Raw genomic sequence first — 18,409 nt, 5'->3', positions numbered from 1 at the left:
GGCCACCCTCCCCCATTGCAGATAAAACCTGTCCTCTATGTTCAGCTCTCCAGAGACTAGTGCAAAGGTTCCCTGATCCTCTGTTACTTTCTGATTTAAAGTCATTATCTCTCCCCCACTAATTTGCAACAAATTTCCTTTTGACAAAAGCATAGCCAGGCTAAGCAGAAATCCATTCAGATCTCGCAGTGAGAAGGCAAGGTATAATTATACAAAACAGAACTGCTGGAAAACTGTATCCCTCGCTATAAACTGAAAACAGGAGGCGGTAACAGTGTGCAAAAATCTTACACTCATGGGATAGTACAAGAGGACACTCCCTATGCCTGTTAGGAATCTCCCCATCACCTCCCTTTCCGGTGTAGTAAGTCTCAAGTCCTAAACCCATGTATTTTAAGCCCCCATGGCTTGAGAACTGGTGGTTGTTGTTATTAGTCCAAGCTCAGTGTTACCTAGGACTAGAGTTAAAAGTCTGAAAAATACAGGCAGCTCTCCCTGTTTCCTTTATCAGCCTTGATTAACCCAAATCAAATAGGGAACTCCTCTTTCGGAGGAAAGAGTCAAATTTAACAGCCTGACTGTAGAAGTGTGTTCTGCTACTGGTCTGGCCTAGATGACCAGGATAAACCAAAAGGTAACTTCAATACAACATAACAGTAAAAATTAAAAAATAAAAATCAAAAGGAGCCCTCAAAACGTGGAGTTCACAAAACACAAGGGAACTCTGCTCACTCAGACCTACCTCCAGGTTGTAGCAGCTTTATCTTTTGAAGAGGTGGAGAGAACTTCATATAACATTGAGGTTCACAGCTTGCCAGTGAGTGAGCATGGCAGGACAGATACAAAACACACCAAATTTTTTAATTAGCTATTGCAGAGCAACCTGATGAGGAAATAACTTGTTGCCCATTTTCACAGGGCACTTCATATTTAGGTATCAGCAAGCATTAGTGGAGAAGGGGGAGGCAGGTATGGAAGGAGAGACACTGAAATCTGTTTTCTCTTCATTTCGTTTTATAGAAAAATCTTTCTCATTGCCTCCGACTTATACACGTGACTGACAGTGATTCAATACTGGTTTTGGAAGTTTATATGGGAAATATTTCCCTGAGCCCAAAAGTCAACACTTGCCCAGTGAAGCATGAGGATTTCTAGTTCCTACGGTTTCTTCATAGCAAGTTCGCTATCAACTTGAAAAACACCTGAAATATCCTTGAAGCAAGGAGAGAACTAATGGCACGGCAGTAATAGAAAATACAGTGGATTTTAGTACTTTGTATTCACATGTTGATGGTGAAAACCCACAATACCAGGGAGAGGGTATTTTCCAGGCTGCTTTAACCAGCAGCCCAAGAAGAGGTTTGCAGGGGAGGGAAGGGTGACAAAATGCTACAGAGAACCTTTTCACCCCAGAAATCCGAGTGTTTCCTTACAGAACAGTGTAGTTAGGCAACCCAAAGTAAGAGCAAAAGCAAAATTATTTATTTTTATACAACTTTCAAGAAAATAAGTTAAAATCTTAACTACATCAACTCCAGTCTTAAGGACAGTAGGAGGTTGCTTCCCAAGCTCTCAGAGCTGGCATACCTGCCTTCTGTCAGCGGGTCAACAGCAGCACCAGCTCACAATGAACAGTATGAGGAAACATGTCAAAAGGTATAGCCAATGTGGGGGCAAATGGCTCTCCTGCCAGCTTCTTCCCTGGGTCAGGTGGGCAGCAGAGCCTGTGGAAAGCAAAGAGAACATCCCTTAGACCAGCAGCAGAAGCCTTCCCACCATTATTGGTAGCACAATAGCACAGAGGATGCACTAAGGAGGTATCGTGTTTGGCTAACATCCCTCAGAGTCTGCAGCTGACACTGGCTGAGGTCTGGAACCATTAATACTGAATCCCAAACCAGCTCTGAAAACCTCATGGACAAACTGAAGAGTCAGTGGCAGGTTTAAAGCTCCCTTTCTCACAAGCCAGCCCAGCTGAAAGACACTTAATACCCTTAGTTATTGGGAGGAATAACTGAGGAAATAATCCTCAGTTTTGCCCTACCTTCATTGGTTACCTGCAGACAGGTTTATCACCTGCAAATGGGCCTGCCCCAGATAAAGACTTAGCTATATGATTAACCCCAAGCAGGTGACTAATCCCTTTGGCTTCACTTCATTAGCTAGGGGCCAACCTTCCTGCACTGAATCCAGTGGACTCCATATCCCACATCCAGATGTGCTGCTTTGTTGGGGAAGGATGCACAATGCCAATATAGCATGTTTGCATTATTTTATATTCCTTACTGATGCACTAAAGCATCCTGCTGGAAGGTAAAACCCAAAGAATACCCATTACCTTAAACCAGTGAGTGCAGCTTGCAGGTAAACCCAAAGTAATGCAGAAGCATAAACCACTTCTGACCACGCACTGACTAGTCCTGGATCACACCTGCAGAACTCACCTAGTGAAATTCAGTTGCAACAAAAAACTTCCTAAGCCAAGGTCAGATTTTTATGTCCTTGTCTGGACATAATAGGGTCTATCACTAAGGTCAGTGGAAAGGAAGAGAGGAGGGTGCTCACTCAAGAAGGTTCCTCATGGCTTCACCCTCTGGCTTGCAGGAGATGTAGAGCAGCCTTCGGATGGACTTGCAGTTTCGGATGGCTTGCACAACCCTGTAATCTGCAAAAACAGATACCGTGCTTTCCCAGTGACCCACCACCATGAACTCTCCAGAAGGAATGATTGCACAGCAAGCATCACAGAACTGCACTGAACTGTCAAAAATACAGGGAAAAAAGAATATATACATTTTGCTGTCCTGTCTCAGATGCAGGTTCTTAGGAGGCCATGGATGCGACCCATGCTGCTAACAGCTCAGCCGATTTGGCAGGGTAGAGCAGTGGGAGAAATCCCTCTGCTTCCCAGGGGGATGAAGGATGACAGAAACATTGTTACTTAATTAAGCAGAGGCACCTAAAACCTTCCACACACACTTGTGAGACTGCATCTGGGCACCAGGACCAGTTTGGAACTTCCCAGTACACACTGGAGCTAGTCTAGTGGAGACCACTGAGATAGTTAAGAGGGCTGGGGCACTGGATGCATAAGGAGAGTGTGAGGGCTGGGGTTATTCAGCCTGGGGAAGAAGGTGAGCAGGGATCCATTTGCCATCTGCAGGGGCCTCATGGGGGATTACAGAGAAGATGGAGCCAGAATCTCCTCAGCAGGGCACAAGAAGAGGATGAAAAGCAACAGGTGCACTACAGCAAGGGGAAACACTGATCAAATATATTGGGGAAAACATTTTCAGAAGAGGGTATCCACCCTTGGACACATTCAACTGGGCTTTATAGCCCTGTGCAACCTTATACAACTCTGAAGTTGTCCCTGCTTTACTTGGGAGATTGCACCACAGACCTCCAGAGGCTCCTTCTCTCCTAAATAATTCTGTGAGCCTATGAAAGATGGAAAAAAGATTAGAGCGGTCTGCTTTAAAGAGCATGATAAAGGCACTGAAAACAGCAGACTCTATGGGATTTCAGCTGCTATCAGCAGCAAGGTAAAGAAACTAGAGACTAAGTGAGCAGAGGATTTGGAGCCAGTGTAACAGGTCTCACAGAACTTGTTCAAAATTCTGTTTTCAAGATGAAAATAAATAACATTCTCTCACGGAGCCCAGCCCGAGATGGGTTCACCACAGCAACAAGGGGTTGGGCATCCTCCCACGACGACAGGAGTTGCGGTAACACGGCCTCTGCCTTTCCACTGTGAAACTCGCAGTTTGAAATTCCTGTGAAGCAAAAAGCAACCACACGAACTGAGGAGTTGGTCTCACCAGATGTTAGGTATAACATGAAGTACCACCCTTTGCTGCGTAGAGGTAACTTGGTAGGATCCCTTTGCTCACTTCTGCTTCTGATTTTTCAGCAGTTAGTTTGAAACTTTCTGCCACAGCAAGTTTGAACTCACCATTGAATGCTGCATTCCACCTGGCATCCTCTATTGCCTTCTCCACCACCTCAATACCAATAATCTTGGACATCTGGTGAGCCAGAGAGAGACCAATTGTGCCTAGAAATGAGGGATACAAAAATACTCTGTACATCCACGCTGAAGAAACAAGCCTTTAGATAGTGGGGATCATTTTTGGCATGCAAAGCACCAGCCTAGGGAGCCAGGCTCACACAGCCACTGCTCACCCGTTCCACAGCAGATGTCGAGGAGGACGGTGTCCCCACCAGCCTGACTCAGCTCCCCAACTGCCTGGTACAGAACTTCTGCTCCACCCGTGTTTACTTGGAAAAAGGCATCTGGAGAGATGCGAAACTTCAGGCCGAGCACTTCTTCAAAGATGTGCGGTTCTCCGTGAAGGAGCTGGAAAGGGGACTGCTCATGGGAGCAGCGTGTCATGGTGCTAGCAGAGCACACAAAAACCAGCTGTTAGAAGGCAGCAGAAAGGCAGCTGATTTCCATTTCCATTCCTAGGGTGCTAATGTGCAGGGGAGGATGGTTCTCCCCCCACCAACTTTTATTTCATGTGAGCCTTTCAACAGGATCAAAGAATTTTGATTCTTTGTAAGGGATCTGTAATTTGCACAGCCTAGAATTCATTAAAAGGATCAAAATGACTTCGCAGAAGGCAGCAGTCCTAGGGTCTATTCCCTAGTTTTGCTGCTACTGTGGTTTACTGTCTTGGGAAAGTCACTGTAGGTTTTTTTCTTTAGTTTCCCAGGCTCATAACTCCCATGAGCTAGAGCCATAGTGTATTCAACTATTCCAGCTCTGGAAAAACAAAAGATGTGGCCATCTCGAAACCATGTCTGCAAGAGGCATCCAAACATCTGTCATTCTCTTCAAGTACTCCCTGAACTGGCAGAATTTGAATTTGATCAGAGGGGGGAGAAAAAAGGAGGTGGCTTTGTTTCCACTCTTTCCCTGTGTCAAGACATATACCTCTCTTGGAAATAAAGTGAAGTCAAGGCACAGACTGTTCCAGGTCCACACACAAAGAACTCCTTAAGCAATGCTTTCTGAGTAGCCAGTGCCTCCTGTCAAGAGTGAGAAAGGAAAACCTGGCTGTTTGGGTAATCTGATTAGACACCTCTCTCCAGAGATACAAGTGACCTTTTTAAATGTCCTCTAGCAACTCCCACAGGAGCCACTGCACTCTTCTTAAACTAAGGGAGCCAGAGCAGAGCACGCTCAGGTCAGCTAGATACCTGACGTGCCTCTTGCCAGGTGCCCTGTCCTCCGCATACTCACCTGGCCCAGCTCCTGGGGGTGGAAGGTGACGATAGCCATGGTGTGGCCACAGCTGGTGGTGCGCACCACGAGCTCCCGCCAGTGTCCGCCTTCGTGGAAGAGAATGCAGGAGTCCAGTGGGGAGCGACGGATGAACTCCTCATAGCACTGAGCGGAGAGGAAACGGCACTTGTAGGACAACAAAGACAACTGCCCTGGTCTTAGCATAACTCTGTGCACCCCAAACGGATGGCCCTTCCACCAGTATCATCTGTTTTTTCTGTTTGATTTCAATACACTGAGTGAAAGCTCTTTCCAAGTTCTTGGAAGACAAGACATTTTAATAATTTCAATTTGTGATTCTTAATGTATTTTAATAGATTGGCAGGAATTCATTGTCACTTGATTAACTTCATTCTTTGGGACAGTTTAGAGGCTGCAACATTAACATGCAAGTTTTAAAAAAAAAAAATACTCATCAACCAGAGTCAGGCCTGAAACTTTTCAGAACATGAAAATGGACTTGAAAACCCAGTGTAAGTAAAATTACGATGTTCTCCCAAATACAAGTTACGGCAGTCCCTCTATTCCACAGTCTTAGGGACAGACATGACTTATTTACCTGGGCTACTTGTTTGTGTTTTGGGGGTATGTTCTCCATGTGGTTGGCTTTCACACAGACAATATTTCTTGCTGGAGACAGAGAGACAGGTATTTAATTGTTTTGTTTCAAGGCACGTAAACCACTGTAGCATCTGACATGATAAACTGCGGAGAGGCCTTTCCCCGGAATTCTCCCCTTATACAACAAAAAAAAAAAAAAAAAGAAAAAAAGAAAAAAACGGTATCTAAGTGCCCCACTAAATCCTGTGATGTTCTGGGTACCCACAGTCTGCAGGACCTGCCAGAATTCCCTTTGCCAGTCACTAACTTCCATGAAGATGTTGGAGCTCTGGAGCTTTTTAAGTGTCCTCTAGCAACTCCCAAAGGAGCCACTGCACTCTTAACTCGCTCTCTACAACTCCCTGACAGGAGGTTGTAGCGAGGTGGGTATCGGTCTCTTCTCCCAAGTCACAAGCGATAGGACGAGAGGAAATGGCCTCAAGTTGCGCCAGGGGAGGTTTAGATTGGACGTGAGGAAAAATTTCTTTACTGAAAGAGTGGTGAAACATTGGAACAGGCTGCCCAGGGAAGTGGTTGAGTCCCCATCCCTGGGGGTATTTAAAAGACGAGTAGATGAGGCGCTTAGGGACATGGTTTAGTGGGCATGGTGGTGTTGGGTCGATGGTTGGACTCAATGATCTTAGAGGTCTTTTCCAACCTTAATGATTCTATAATTAAACTAAGGGAGCCAGAGCAGACCAAGCTGGTTTTCTAACTGGAGAGAAACAGTGTGGGCTTACAGCAGCAAAGTAGTTTAGGTTCCTTTGAAGACAGCATTCCCACTTCAGTTTAAATGCTAAAGTTCTGCTGTCAGAGGTAAAATGCATCCATGGAATTATTTTTTCAATGAGAAAAGTACACAGCAACCACCCCAGCACCTCTTGCTATGGATGCTGAGAAGCAAAACCTAGTATCGATGGTGTGAATGAGTTCACCACTGAGCAGCTTGCAAGGAGCACACAGCTCACATCTTCATTGCACAACACCAAACTGCCTCACGCATCCCAAACACTCCAACGTTGCTCTGCTGCCTATGGATGTGCACACGCCCCCATGCTCTCCCTGCTCAGCACAGGCTCCTGGAGCACACCAAAAGCATGGGAACAGCATAATTAAGAATAACAAAGCTAAACCCTGGAGTGGCTGCTACCACAGCTGTCATCCTTACTGCTGTATTTAGCAAATTAGAAGGTGGTGTTTCCTAAGAAGGTAATGAACTGAGGTTTTAAAATTGCTGCCCTGGACTCGGTGGTGTTTCTGTTGGCATCCCCCAGGATTCAGGCTTCTAACTTGGGTGGAGACTGTCACAGACGAGCCTTGCCCCAACCCAGCCCACGCCAGCAGTTTTCTACCCAGCTCCTTGTCCTGCTCTGACCTCTGCCAGTTCCCACATACAACCCCACGGTTTTGAGGTTCCCATCTGGTCCTCGGTTCACAGAGAAAGTAGATTTGTTTCGGTAGCCATTAATGACGGGCTGAGGGAGAAAGAAGGAAAAGTAAAGCCTTTGATTAAAAGAAAAAGTAATGGAGGAAAGCCAAAACCCAGCCTGGTTGTTCTGTTGGCAACTGTCCTGGTTTCGGCAGGGATAGAGTTAATTTCCTTCCTAGTAGCTGGTACAGTGCTGTGTTTTGGATTTAGTATGAGAACAATGTTGATAACACATGGATGTTTTAGTTGTTGCTAGGTAGTACTTACACTAGTCAAGGACTTTTCAGCTTCCCATGCTCTACCGACTGAGAAGGCTGGAGGTGCACAAGAAGCTGGGAGGGGGCACAGCCAGGACAGCTGACCCAAACTGGCCAAAGGGACATTCCATACCATGTGACGTCATGCTCAGTACATAAACTGGGGAAAGCTGGCCGGGGGGGGCTGCTGCTCGGGGACTGGCTGGGCATTGGTCAGCGGGCGGTGAGCAATTACATTGTGCATCACTTGCTTTGTATATTATTATTATTACTATTTTATTTCAATTATTAAACTGTTTTTATCTCAACCCACAGGTTTTCTCACTTCGACTCTCCCAATTCTCTGCCCCATCCCACCGGGGGCAGGGGGGAGTGAGCGAACGGCTGTGTGGTGCTCAGTTGCCGACTGAGGTTAAACCACGACAGCAACACAGGAGGATACACATGAATGTTCAAAACGCAGAAACGGAGCTTGTGCGTGAGACCCCCAGTACTTCCTCTTGGGAAGACGAAATGGCTCTCTGGGACAGATTAGTGACAGGTTTATCAGGAAAGGCTTGGGCACAAAAAAGGGTTCCTAATCACTAGGCTTGTTTCACTCTCCGGCAGTCACAGGCTGCAAAGCAGAAGCTAGCAAGGACTGCCACAGACACATTCTCTGCAACCAAGTAATCCCCACCATGAGACTTTTCAGGAGTCAAGTGAGAGACTGTTGGTGGCTCAGAGGTGAGAGCATTCTCATGGGATACTCACCGAAGGGACTACAGGCTGGAGAGGACAGCAGAGTCCACCAGGTTTCTGTGCATCTATGCCCAGCTCCTCAAGACGAGATGCCAGTGTCTGCAAAATCTTCCTCTGGCTTTCATACTTCACCTGCAGAGAAGTCCTAAGCCTCAGGACTACACGACAGTGGGCAGCTCTTCATCACCCACCTCTGGGAAGGCCAAGAGGAGGGAATACTGCAAGTGGGATATAGCACCAGAGGAACTCTGCCTTTCTCATCACTGCAGCCGCTTGGAGCAACAGGGAGAGAGAGAAATCCTATGTCCGTGGTCCTCAAGCACTGGCCTGGAGCACTTGGTCCAACCTGAAGCCCCAGTGAGCCAGCTGTCCCGCACTTGACAGGATCACTGTGCAAGTGCCCATCCTCTGTGCTGTTGGTGATCACACACACCACCCACAGGGAACCTCCCAAATCTATCCTTCACAATAACTGAATAATTAAAGCAGCAGTAAATGGGGTCTGAAGAGTCTACAGCATTAAGCAACTAAGATGCTACGGGCTGTTGCTCAAGGGGAATAGGAGGGACAGTTGGGGCAACACGACAGAGAAAAGTCCACGTAAGCACATCTTACCTGCAGCTGCTCTTGGTAGGGAAGTCTCCACAGTGGAGTCACCGCGTTCGCTAACCTGGAAAGCACAACATCGCAGTAGTGCCCAGAGCTACTTGCCTCCCAATACTTACGGCATAACATCCCTGCCAGCTGCTTCATGGGCAGGACTGTTCTGGTACGGGCTCTGCACCAGAGCTGGCTGTGAACATCCAAACTCCCTTTTCATGGCACCTTCCTGGTGCAGAATACTTGTGGCTGGAAGAGGGACCCAGGAACCACAACAACCAGCTCTCCAGGGAACAGGCTGAGCCTTTGGCAGACTGACCAGCAATACCTGGGTGTCCTGGGTAACCCAGGTATCTTTCTGATCCCTCTTTAGAGGACAGGGCCAGGAACAGCGTTTCCCTCACACAGGGACCCAGAGAGGCCCTGCCTGGGTGAGGTTTGACTCCAGGCTGGTAAAGCCAGGGGAATGAGTATTCAAATGTTACTGGGGTCAAAGGGGAAAAAAGCCCAAAGTGCAGGCAGAGAAGGGGAAAAAAAAAAAAAAGAGATCATGTTGTAGCTTCAACAACATGAAGCTACATGTAGCTCTGTTGCTTTCTCCCATGGAATCAGAGGCTTTGGCCATCCTTTGCTGCTCGAGGACAGCCTGAGTCCTGTCTCTCTGGAGTTTTCCCCTAAAAGAGCAAGATGCTTCTCTCATCACTTGATGCATCCGTGCTGCATCATCTACCTGCTCACATTTCCATCCACTACATCTTTTTTGTTAATGATGTACTAGATTAAATCCACCACAGAGAAATGCACAGTTTGTGTGTAGCAGGCAGGGAATTACAGGCTGCCCACTCTCACTGACCCGGCCACCCACACAGTGGCAGTTCAGAGATAAACCTTGGAACTTGCCACTAATTGTATCTGAAGGCAGGGTGAGCAAGAACAAAACACATAAAAGCTGATTTAAAAAAAAAAAAAAGACAAGAGTAAGGGGTGAGGTGTATATGATCCAAACTATCATAACTATCCATCAACTACTGACTCACTGAGCCCATGGAGAACCTCACCCTACAGCTGGATAAGCTGCTGTTATTGCTTACTGGGATTTTTGGAGCTGCTTCCAAAGCACCCATAGCCAACTACTTTCAGGCACAGAACTGCAAATCAAATGGACTATTACTTTTTGCTTGCCAATATGGCAACTGCTCTGCTCCTGATCCTTTCCTCTCAGACCTTTTCATTTGTCTTTTCCATTATTCCTATCCCCAGGCCAAGCTCCAGGGAAGCCAGCTGAGCCCTGGCTCTTCTATTCCTACTGGGGAGAGCTGGGTAGAGGTGAAACCCCCAACCCACTGCTCTAACCGCTTCAGGTGCTTGGTCCTTTGGAAGAGTGCTTGGTCATTTTGAAAGAGCCGTACCTCTCCTCCCAGGAGGAACCTGGCAGGCTGCAGCCCTCCCTGGCCTTTTTCTTCTCCTTCCACTTTGCTGCTGTCGTCTTCTCCACCAGCAGGCTGTGGTCCTGACCAGGCAAGCTGCTCAGGAGAGCACTCGAAGGGCGAAGGTGCCGGCACAGTAGCCTCAATGCACAGGGCAGAGCCATGGTTGGAAAGATAGGGGCTGCACCCCTGCAAGCAGCACAGCAAGCCCACCGTCAGCCTCCCAGAAAGTGGCACGTCAGCTACAGACCTGGAGACAAGTTGACAAAAACACCATGCTCGTGGCCAGCTACACTCCAGAAAGTAAATCACTTAGTTTAAAAATAACCACAGCTGGCGGGGCCTGGCGGGTGCATTTTCCCTTTGCTCAGAGATGCCGGACGGTGCTTGCAACGCAGCGAGTGCCCCTGCCCCGGCCCGGACGGGAAGCGCGGAGGGAACAGGCGGCTAAAAGCGGAGTTTCCTTCCTCGGCCGCAGGCGACCGGCCTCCGGCAGCCAGCGCGCTGGGGCTCGGTTAGCAGCGCCCGCCGCCAGTCCTGCTTGCCCTGGGCCCCGCCGGTGCTTTCGTAGCTCAGCTCTCATCTCGCGTGACGAAAAGCTCGCTCCTTCTGCTCGCGGCCGATCGCCTCCCTGTGCGTTCGGGTCTCACGTGGCAGGATGCGGTGTGCTGCGTTTCCACCGCCCTGCGCGCTGTTTACGGCTGAGAGACCCCCCCCGGGCTGGGGAGCTCCCCGCCGCGCTGCGAGGCGGCCGAGCCCCCTGCCAGGGAGCCAGGGCCAGCACCCCCACCCCAGGGGCACTTCTGCTCGGTGGCGAGTCCCGCCGCGCTCCTGGGGCCCGTGCCTTACCTCCCGGCGCAGCGCCCCAGCACCGCTGCGGGCTCCCAGGCCGGCACCCTGCGCTTTCCGGGTCCGTCGGCGGCAACGGGGCCGTGGCGGTGCCTGACCCGCTCCCCTCGCCGCCCCGGGGTGGCGAGCCGAGCCCAGCGTGCGCCAGCCTCCTGCTCACGGTGCGGAGCCCCGGCACATGCCAGGATCGCAGCACTGCACGCCACAGGCCTTTGCGCACGCACAACCACGCGGTGTCCCGGCAGCTCCGCGGCAGTCCGGCACCCGGGAGCGCCTCTCCTCGGGGAAGGCTGCAGAGGATGCCAGCAGCCACGCAGGGCGTGAGACCACCCTGCGGAGCAGGGCAAAGGGGCTCCTGCTTACGCCTGCCCGCGGGGGCGGTGTCAGCCGGTGTCACCACAGCTCGCCCCAAACGGTCTCTGCCCATTTAGGCACCTGAAACGAAGAGAGCAGCAGTGGGTGCGCTCAGGCTCCGATCCGTTCTGTCCCAGGATTTAAGTGGCCCGAAGAATTCTGCAAAAGAGTGGCCCCGTAGCTCCCAGGACTGCGGGAGAAGGAAACTGCCCCGGGGCCAGCCCCTGCACAGACCCCCAGAGCCTCTCCCAGGGTCCTGCTGGCAGACAAGGCTGTACAGCAGAGCTCGTCTGCTCGGCTTTGCCGGCACAAATTGCAATTACTGTAGTTACAGTCGCTCTCAGACCTGGTGCCTCGAGGAAGGTTCTCGACAGTGACCAAAAAACTTATCTGTGTGCAGTTTTCAAGTGTTCCGATTTCAGATAACCTAGGCACCTTAGAGATGTCCCTTGTCTGGGAATTCACTCTACACAGCTATCGCTCTAGCCTCTAAAAATAGGTTAGAGTACAACAGTCACTTTTTTTTTTTTTGGATAACCACCACATAATATTCTAGTAACAGTTTCATCTATTTTAGTTGAACAGGAGAGGGCCGTAAGGACTTTTCATGCACGGATTTTTATCTCACAGAGTCTCAGCCTTCTGCAGGGTCTCTGAGGCGTGTTTGCTGCAAGCGCGTTTCATTTACCATTAGCTGGGTGTACTAGAATTGCTCTTTATTTACACGACACACACAATTATTTGGGGACCACCAGGGCATCTCGGGCTTCCAGAATAAACCATCCCCTCCTTGAGATCGCACCTTAACACTGCAGAAATTTGGCTAAGCCTGTAGGCAACAGCTGGGTGCACCAAAGGCAGCAGGTTCATTTCTTTTCTGATCTGAAGACTAGCCTTCTTCACCTAAATACTGGAAAAGGTCCCAGTAAGCGGAAAGCAAGAGGCAGAAGTGCCCAACAGCAGACAGGAACAGCAGCTGAAGAGAACCAAGCAAACAGTCCACCCCAGTAACTCATCCTTCTCCACCTCCACCATTAGTTTCACTCCTAATTACCCTCAGCTGTAGTAGGTTTCCCATCTTGCAGTCTGAGTTCTCTAGGTTACCAGCTGTTCTACAGAAAATGTAGTCACACCACCACCGGTCCCCAGGCAACCACTTGCAGGTCAGCGACCAACTCCTTTTGTCCCCCTCGAGAGCCAAATGCACGGCCTCATGTTGGCTGCAGTGTCTTTTGTTTTCAGGAGGTGGGGGGGGAACAAACCATCAAAGAATCTCATTTTAATGTGTTTTTTTTTTAAAGAGCAACTCCAGCAACATTCGATTCATAGATGTGCAAACCCCCCAACACATGTTCCCCGGGTGACAGCCTCCTAGCAAGTTTTCCTGTCTGCACAGTGCAGCCAGCTCTTTAAGGAACAGCCTGGTTCTGCCTTGAATCGGCCTCTCTGCTTCGGGATCACACTTTTCCAAGCATGACAACTTTCAATACATACAGCGAGTAGTTTACCACGACACAAGACAAATGAGCAGATGAACACATTCGCTCATCAATTATTACTTGCTTCTGTTACAGAGTTCACACTAAAAATAAATAGCGAAGTAGAGGATACACCGACAGAGACCGTGGCTTAAGCAGCCAGTCCAAGCCCGGCCCCACCGCCCTGCGGAGGCACGGCGAGGCCCGTCCGCGCCGCCGGCAGCGCTCAGAGCCCCTGTCCGGCGGGGCTGAGCATCTCCTGCAGCACCAGGTGCAGCAGGTGGTTCTGCTCGGCGCTAAGCAGCGGCCAGAGCTCGGCCTGCAGGGCCTTCAGCGCCTCCGCGTCCTTCTCCTGGCACGCCAGCACGGCCGACTGCAGCAGCAAGAAGAGCTCGGACGGCAGGTAGCTCGCCGCCGGCGGCAGCCCGCCGCCCGCTCCGGGGCCGCCCCCGGGCCCCGGCCCCGCACCGCCCTCCGGCGCCTCCCAGCAGTACTGCTCCAGCGTCCGGGCGTGCTCGGGCAGCAGCTTGGCGGGCGGCGGCTGCAGTAGCAGCAGCAGCAGCACCCGCGACACCTCGCACCGCGCCAGCACGTCCGTGAAGGCGCCGCCGGGCGCGCCGCCGCCCGGCCCGGCCCCGGCCAGCGCCTGCGCCCGCGTCAGCGCCGCCAGCGCGCCGGCGTAGTCGCGGCCCAGCAGCAGGCAGGAGGCGCGCTCGGCCAGGCAGCGCAGCGCCTCCAAGGGCAGCCGCGCCGCCGCCAGCAGCTCGGCCGCCCGCTGCAGGTGCGCGGCGGCGCGGGCGGGCCGGCCCGTGTCGCGCAGCGCCGCCGCCAGCTCCAGGCACAGCCCGGCCGCCGGCGCCGGCTGCCCCCGCTCCAGGTGCAGGCGGGCGGCGAAAGCGCCGCAGCTCTGCGCCGCCGCCACGTGCTCGCCGAAGCCGCCGCGCAGCCCCAGGCGCTGCCGCAAGTCCCGCTCCTGGCGCAGGAAGAGCCGCGCCGCCTCGGCCAGGGCGGCCGCCTCGGCGGGCCCGTGGAAGAGGCTCTGGGCGCAGCGCGCCACGGCCAGCTGGCACCAGGCCGCGTAGGGCAGGCTCTCCTGGGCGCGCAGCTCCCGCGCCAGCGCCGCGAACTGCTCCGCCGCCTCCGCCACGTTCGGCTTCCGCAGGAACCGCCGCCGCAGCTTGGCCGACACCAGCCGGTACCGCGACAGGAAGTCCCCGTCCCCGCCGAGGCCCGGCCCGGAGCCGCCCGCCCCGCCGGGGCCGGAGCTGCCCGCCGCCGACAGCATCCCGCGCCGCACCGCGCTCCGTGCCGCCGGCCAATCGGCGCCGGCTCCGGAGTCACGCAGACGGTGGGGCAGCGAAGAGGCGGGGAGGGGGTGTGGCTATTGTAGGCAGATCCGTGGTCTCAACGGCGCCCCGCCCACTGAAGGGCGTGGTTATTTGTGGCGGGCACCGCCCCAGGCACGGAGCGGGTGTGGGCAGCCTTGCGCTCCTCCGGGGCTGGGCGGCCCCGCGCTCCCCGCCCCGGTACCACCCCGTCGGGCGCCCCGGGAGAGCCGTAGGGCAGGACAGCAAAGGCTCTCGGGTGAAGACAGCAGCAGCCAGATTCAAACAAGATTTCACCCAAAAGGTAGCGGGTGGGTGAGACTCTGGGCTAAAGGATGTGTGGGGGCAGGAATTTTAGGTGAGTTCAAAGGGTGACAGATAAACACTTGGACAAGAGAGCTCTTGGGGTTCCTAAACAGATAAACCAGATCTGACTCGGGAAATCCCCGGTGCTGAAAACATTTGGTGTGGAGAGAGTAAGCGGGTGGCGGAAGTACCATACGTGCTTGCCTGCTTCTTGCTTTTCCCTGAGCATCTGCTTACAGCACTGCCGGAGGCAAGGTCCTCAGCTGGGCAGGCCTTTGGCAGGCCTTTGGTCTGGCTGAGAGAGGCTGTTCTTACACTCCTATACATATGAGCACGTACACCAAACTGCACCCACACCGTGAGCTGAGGTGGCATGGCTGGGGAGCCCTGTGGGGTCCTCTGCAGCGAGACTTTGCTCCTGCTCTCTCCCCGCTCCCAAATATCATATCACACAGGCTTGGTGGCAGGCGGCACTCAGCTTTCAGGTTGCCCTGAACAAGCTCAGAGCAGCCATGTGGTTGCTGTGACATGGGCGCTTTCCTACATGTCCCATCAGTGCACTGGTAAAAGCTTAGTCCCAAAGGACAGCATGGGTGTCAATGCCTGAAACTGTAGTTCAAGTTCAGTACTTCACATTGATGCTCAGAGTTCAATTCGTATAATAAAAAAACCCAAACAGAATTACAAGAAAAACCCACTCTGACCTATGCTCTTAGCTCACAAAAGGTACTGCAAAGCTGGCAAGTGAAACTGAAGTGTGATCGGTAACGTAGCTCATCCCTCTGTGACTCTTCAGAATGAGTAAAAAATTCCCCAAGCAAGTGATGATGCTGCGGCATAATAATGCTCAACATCAGCTCACAACAGCCACACAGACCACAAGCTGTCAGCGTCTCACTGTGCTGCAAGACAGCCTGCGAGCTGCGGGTCACTGTGCTTCCTGCACTTGAAGTCAAGCATGGGCAGTAACCACCTGTCCTCAGGACTAAAGACCTTATTTCGGCTCCCAGTCCCAGCAGACCCCTCTGCTCTGCCAACCTCTACTCTGGACTGGGCTGCACAGCCAGGCTGATGCCATCCCAGTGGTACCAGCCGGTCTAATAGAAGATGTCCCTCCCTGCAAGCCTGGCCTCGCTTCTCTCCTTTACACCCTTGTGGCTCCCACCCAGGGTGGCAGGAACCAGGAGCTCACTCCTCCCAGCTCCGTCCCTGGGCCCTTTCAGGAGCCAGGTCACTGCAAAAGGGCTGGGCAGGAACATGGGGGATGCAAATGTGGCGGTGTGCTTACCTGTATGGATATGTTTGAAAGTGGCTGACACCAGCCAGCTGGTGCTGTAGAGATGCACTTTCAAATCGCCTGGCCTTTCTCAGTTTACACTTACTTCTCTGCCTGCCAGCTGGCAGGTCTACTTAGGTTTCTCTTTCCTGATTACTCAGCAAGGGCTGGAGGTGAAGCTGATGCAGCACAAGATGCCAGGACAAGACGGAGAAATCAGGGGTTTGACAGGCTCTGACCTCCATTCTTCAGGCTTTAAGATTTCCACGGCTGGAACAAACCCTCCTCCCTTACTCATCTCCTACGCTGGCACTACAGGGAAGCTGTGGTTTTTCTCTGGAGGGAAGCAGCACCTTGAGCTCACACAGGGCAGGGATGCTGTTGGGGCGCGGGGTGTCCGAGGAGCACAGCCAAGGTGTTTCAAATCAAGCCACATGTACCCGCTGGTAAAGCACCCCATGGATCTGGATTTCATTCCTGTTTCCCAGAGCCACTAAGTCGGTATGTGACAGTGCCTTGCGGTGAAACAGAGGATGGCAGGTGACCCAGCCCATCCCCAGGTCTGGGTTAGGCTTCAGGGTCAAGCCTGAGGCTGCCAATACTGGGAAGGCAGCTCGTGGGCTGGGGGGCTCCTGCTGAGGGGAGGCAGATGAGCGGCAGATTTCCGCTGGCCTGGGAAGCGGCATTGCTGCAGGAGGGTGGCTGGTGCTGACACAAGCCCTGCCAGTGCAGCGCCTGCCCATGGGCTTCCTGTGCGAGTCCCTGCCAAGGGGTAAGAGCACAGGCAGGTACAGGCAGGGGTTTCTCTCCAGCCTGCCTGAACGGTGACTTGACCTACTTTTGAGGGACCTGAACGCAGCTGGACCTAAAGCCTCTCGCAGGGTGGCTGCAGGGTGGGAAGCAGGAGGGTAGGATGTAGACACCTTCTTTCCCCAAGGGGCTTAGACCTTCATAGCCCCCACAAGCTGCCCAGCAGCCCCCAAGCTCTGGTCACAGCAGGGATTTCTGGTGTCGAGAGCTCTGCATTGCCTGCGCTGCTGACAGACATTTCACACTGCTGACATTTGGACACGTATGGCCGGAGGACTGACTCTCTCCTCATGACCTGACCTGCTTCATTTACTGCCCTTTGAGGCTCATGCTGGAACGTGAGTTGCAGATGAAGAGAACCTGAGTTCAGGTCCCTCCAGGGGGCACAAGGAGCTGCCTGGGCAGCTGGAGACAGTCGTATTTGTGGGAAGAGGGGCTGCAGCACTTGCCATGGGGCTGGGAGGATGCTGGGCTCGACTCTGACCTCCGCCCAGCTCTGCCCAGCTACCTCAGCTCTTGGTGCCTCCCCTTCTGTGGGTGCACAGCAGTGCTGACAACAGCACTGACAACCATCTTTGGTCAGGACAGCTGTGTACAGCTCAGTTTGCTCTCTCAGCCCCGGCCAGACCCTGCTGCAGCAGCCAGGATTTCTCCTTTCCACTGCCATCACCTGCCCATTCCTCCCCTGCCTGCCGGGGCTATTTGCATCTGTGTGGGCACACCTCATACTGCTCTGTGAGCTAAATCTGGTAACATGGAAACAGTTGGCAGAACAATCTGCTCCACGCATGTGGCTGTTGTGCTTTTGGTGTCTGGGATGAGGGCTGGGGGATGAGCCACCTGTCCCCTCACTGTGCAATTCCCATGCCTGGAGGAGCTGCCCTGGCAGCTCTGGTCTGTCTCCATGCTGCCCCAGCCAGATGCTTGGTGCAGGCAACGCTGGGAATATCATTTGGGCAGGGCTGAAGCCAGTCCAGGATCAGGCTAGGGGTCTCCAAGAAAGTGGATGTTTCAGGGACTTCCAGCTGAATCACTTCCCCCTCGGCGTGGGCAAAAGCTGGGAGATGCTCCTCCTTCTGACAGCATAGACCCACGCTTGCAGCCCTGATGCCGTAGGGTAGCTGTGAGCGGTGGCACACTGCCATGCCCCATTTCCCTGTGGCTGAGCTCTCCCCTAAGTGCCCAACACCCCCCGTGGTCCCTGAAGGCAGTGGATGATGTGGCATGGGGTGCTTTCACAAGGCATATCGGGTTCAGCTTGCGGCTTGACCCATGCTGGTGTGAATGAGCCAATTTGGAGAGAGCAGCACCCTGGGCTGGACCGCTGCTCTCTCTAAATCGGCTCATTCGCATGAGCTGCTGCTTCTGTGGCAAGTGCTTGCTCGGGGAAGTGGGTGCATGGGGTGCACTGAAGAACCTGCATCAGGACAAACCCCTGCAAAATGCACCTCCTCTCCAGGGCCAGAAGGGGAAAAACCCATCAAGGGAGGAGCAGGTAAACCGTGGAGGATGTTTGTCACGGTGAGAGATGTCGTCACCAGCCAAAGGCTTATAGGGGCCCCGGTGAGAGCAGGAACTGCTGTCACAGCAGGGGAAGGAGCAGAGGAGAGGTGCTGAGAGAGGTAGGTAACTCTGGGGTGGCTTTTCTTCTTGCTATGAGTCACTGG

General features: G+C 52.8%; 2 protein-coding genes across 3 annotated transcripts; both read right to left on the bottom strand.

Annotated features, from left to right (window-relative positions):
* Positions 1 to 1,460: 1,460 nt before the first annotated feature.
* TRMT2B (tRNA methyltransferase 2B) lies at positions 1,461 to 11,343 on the bottom strand. 2 transcript variants are annotated; one of them, XM_076347158.1, is made up of 13 exons: positions 11,194 to 11,343; positions 10,327 to 10,594; positions 8,933 to 8,987; positions 8,330 to 8,449; positions 7,266 to 7,365; positions 5,850 to 5,920; positions 5,249 to 5,395; positions 4,940 to 5,034; positions 4,186 to 4,400; positions 3,956 to 4,057; positions 3,657 to 3,776; positions 2,566 to 2,665; positions 1,461 to 1,724 (listed from the first exon to the last, which is right to left on the bottom strand). In XM_076347158.1, exons 2-13 carry the CDS (start codon positions 10,506 to 10,508, stop codon positions 1,598 to 1,600), a joined length of 1,434 nt encoding a protein of 477 aa, XP_076203273.1. In that variant the 5' UTR covers positions 10,509 to 10,594; positions 11,194 to 11,343; the 3' UTR covers positions 1,461 to 1,597. The 2 variants fall into 2 exon arrangements, with proteins under 2 accessions (XP_076203273.1, XP_076203272.1); XM_076347157.1 differs by lacking the exon at positions 11,194 to 11,343 and having other exon boundaries at positions 10,327 to 10,892.
* A 905-nt stretch (positions 11,344 to 12,248) lies between these two features.
* LOC143164497 (40-kDa huntingtin-associated protein-like) lies at positions 12,249 to 14,310 on the bottom strand. Its single transcript, XM_076347156.1, has one exon. The coding sequence runs from the start codon at positions 14,308 to 14,310 to the stop codon at positions 13,252 to 13,254; it is 1,059 nt and encodes a 352-aa protein (XP_076203271.1). The 3' UTR covers positions 12,249 to 13,251.
* Positions 14,311 to 18,409: the final 4,099 nt, after the last annotated feature.

This window comes from Aptenodytes patagonicus, chromosome 9 (assembly GCF_965638725.1).
Source record: "Aptenodytes patagonicus chromosome 9, bAptPat1.pri.cur, whole genome shotgun sequence".
Lineage (NCBI taxonomy): Eukaryota > Metazoa > Chordata > Aves > Sphenisciformes > Spheniscidae > Aptenodytes > Aptenodytes patagonicus.
The sequence above is the reverse complement of the archived record's forward strand: the minus strand, read 5'-3'. Positions and strand labels throughout refer to the sequence as shown.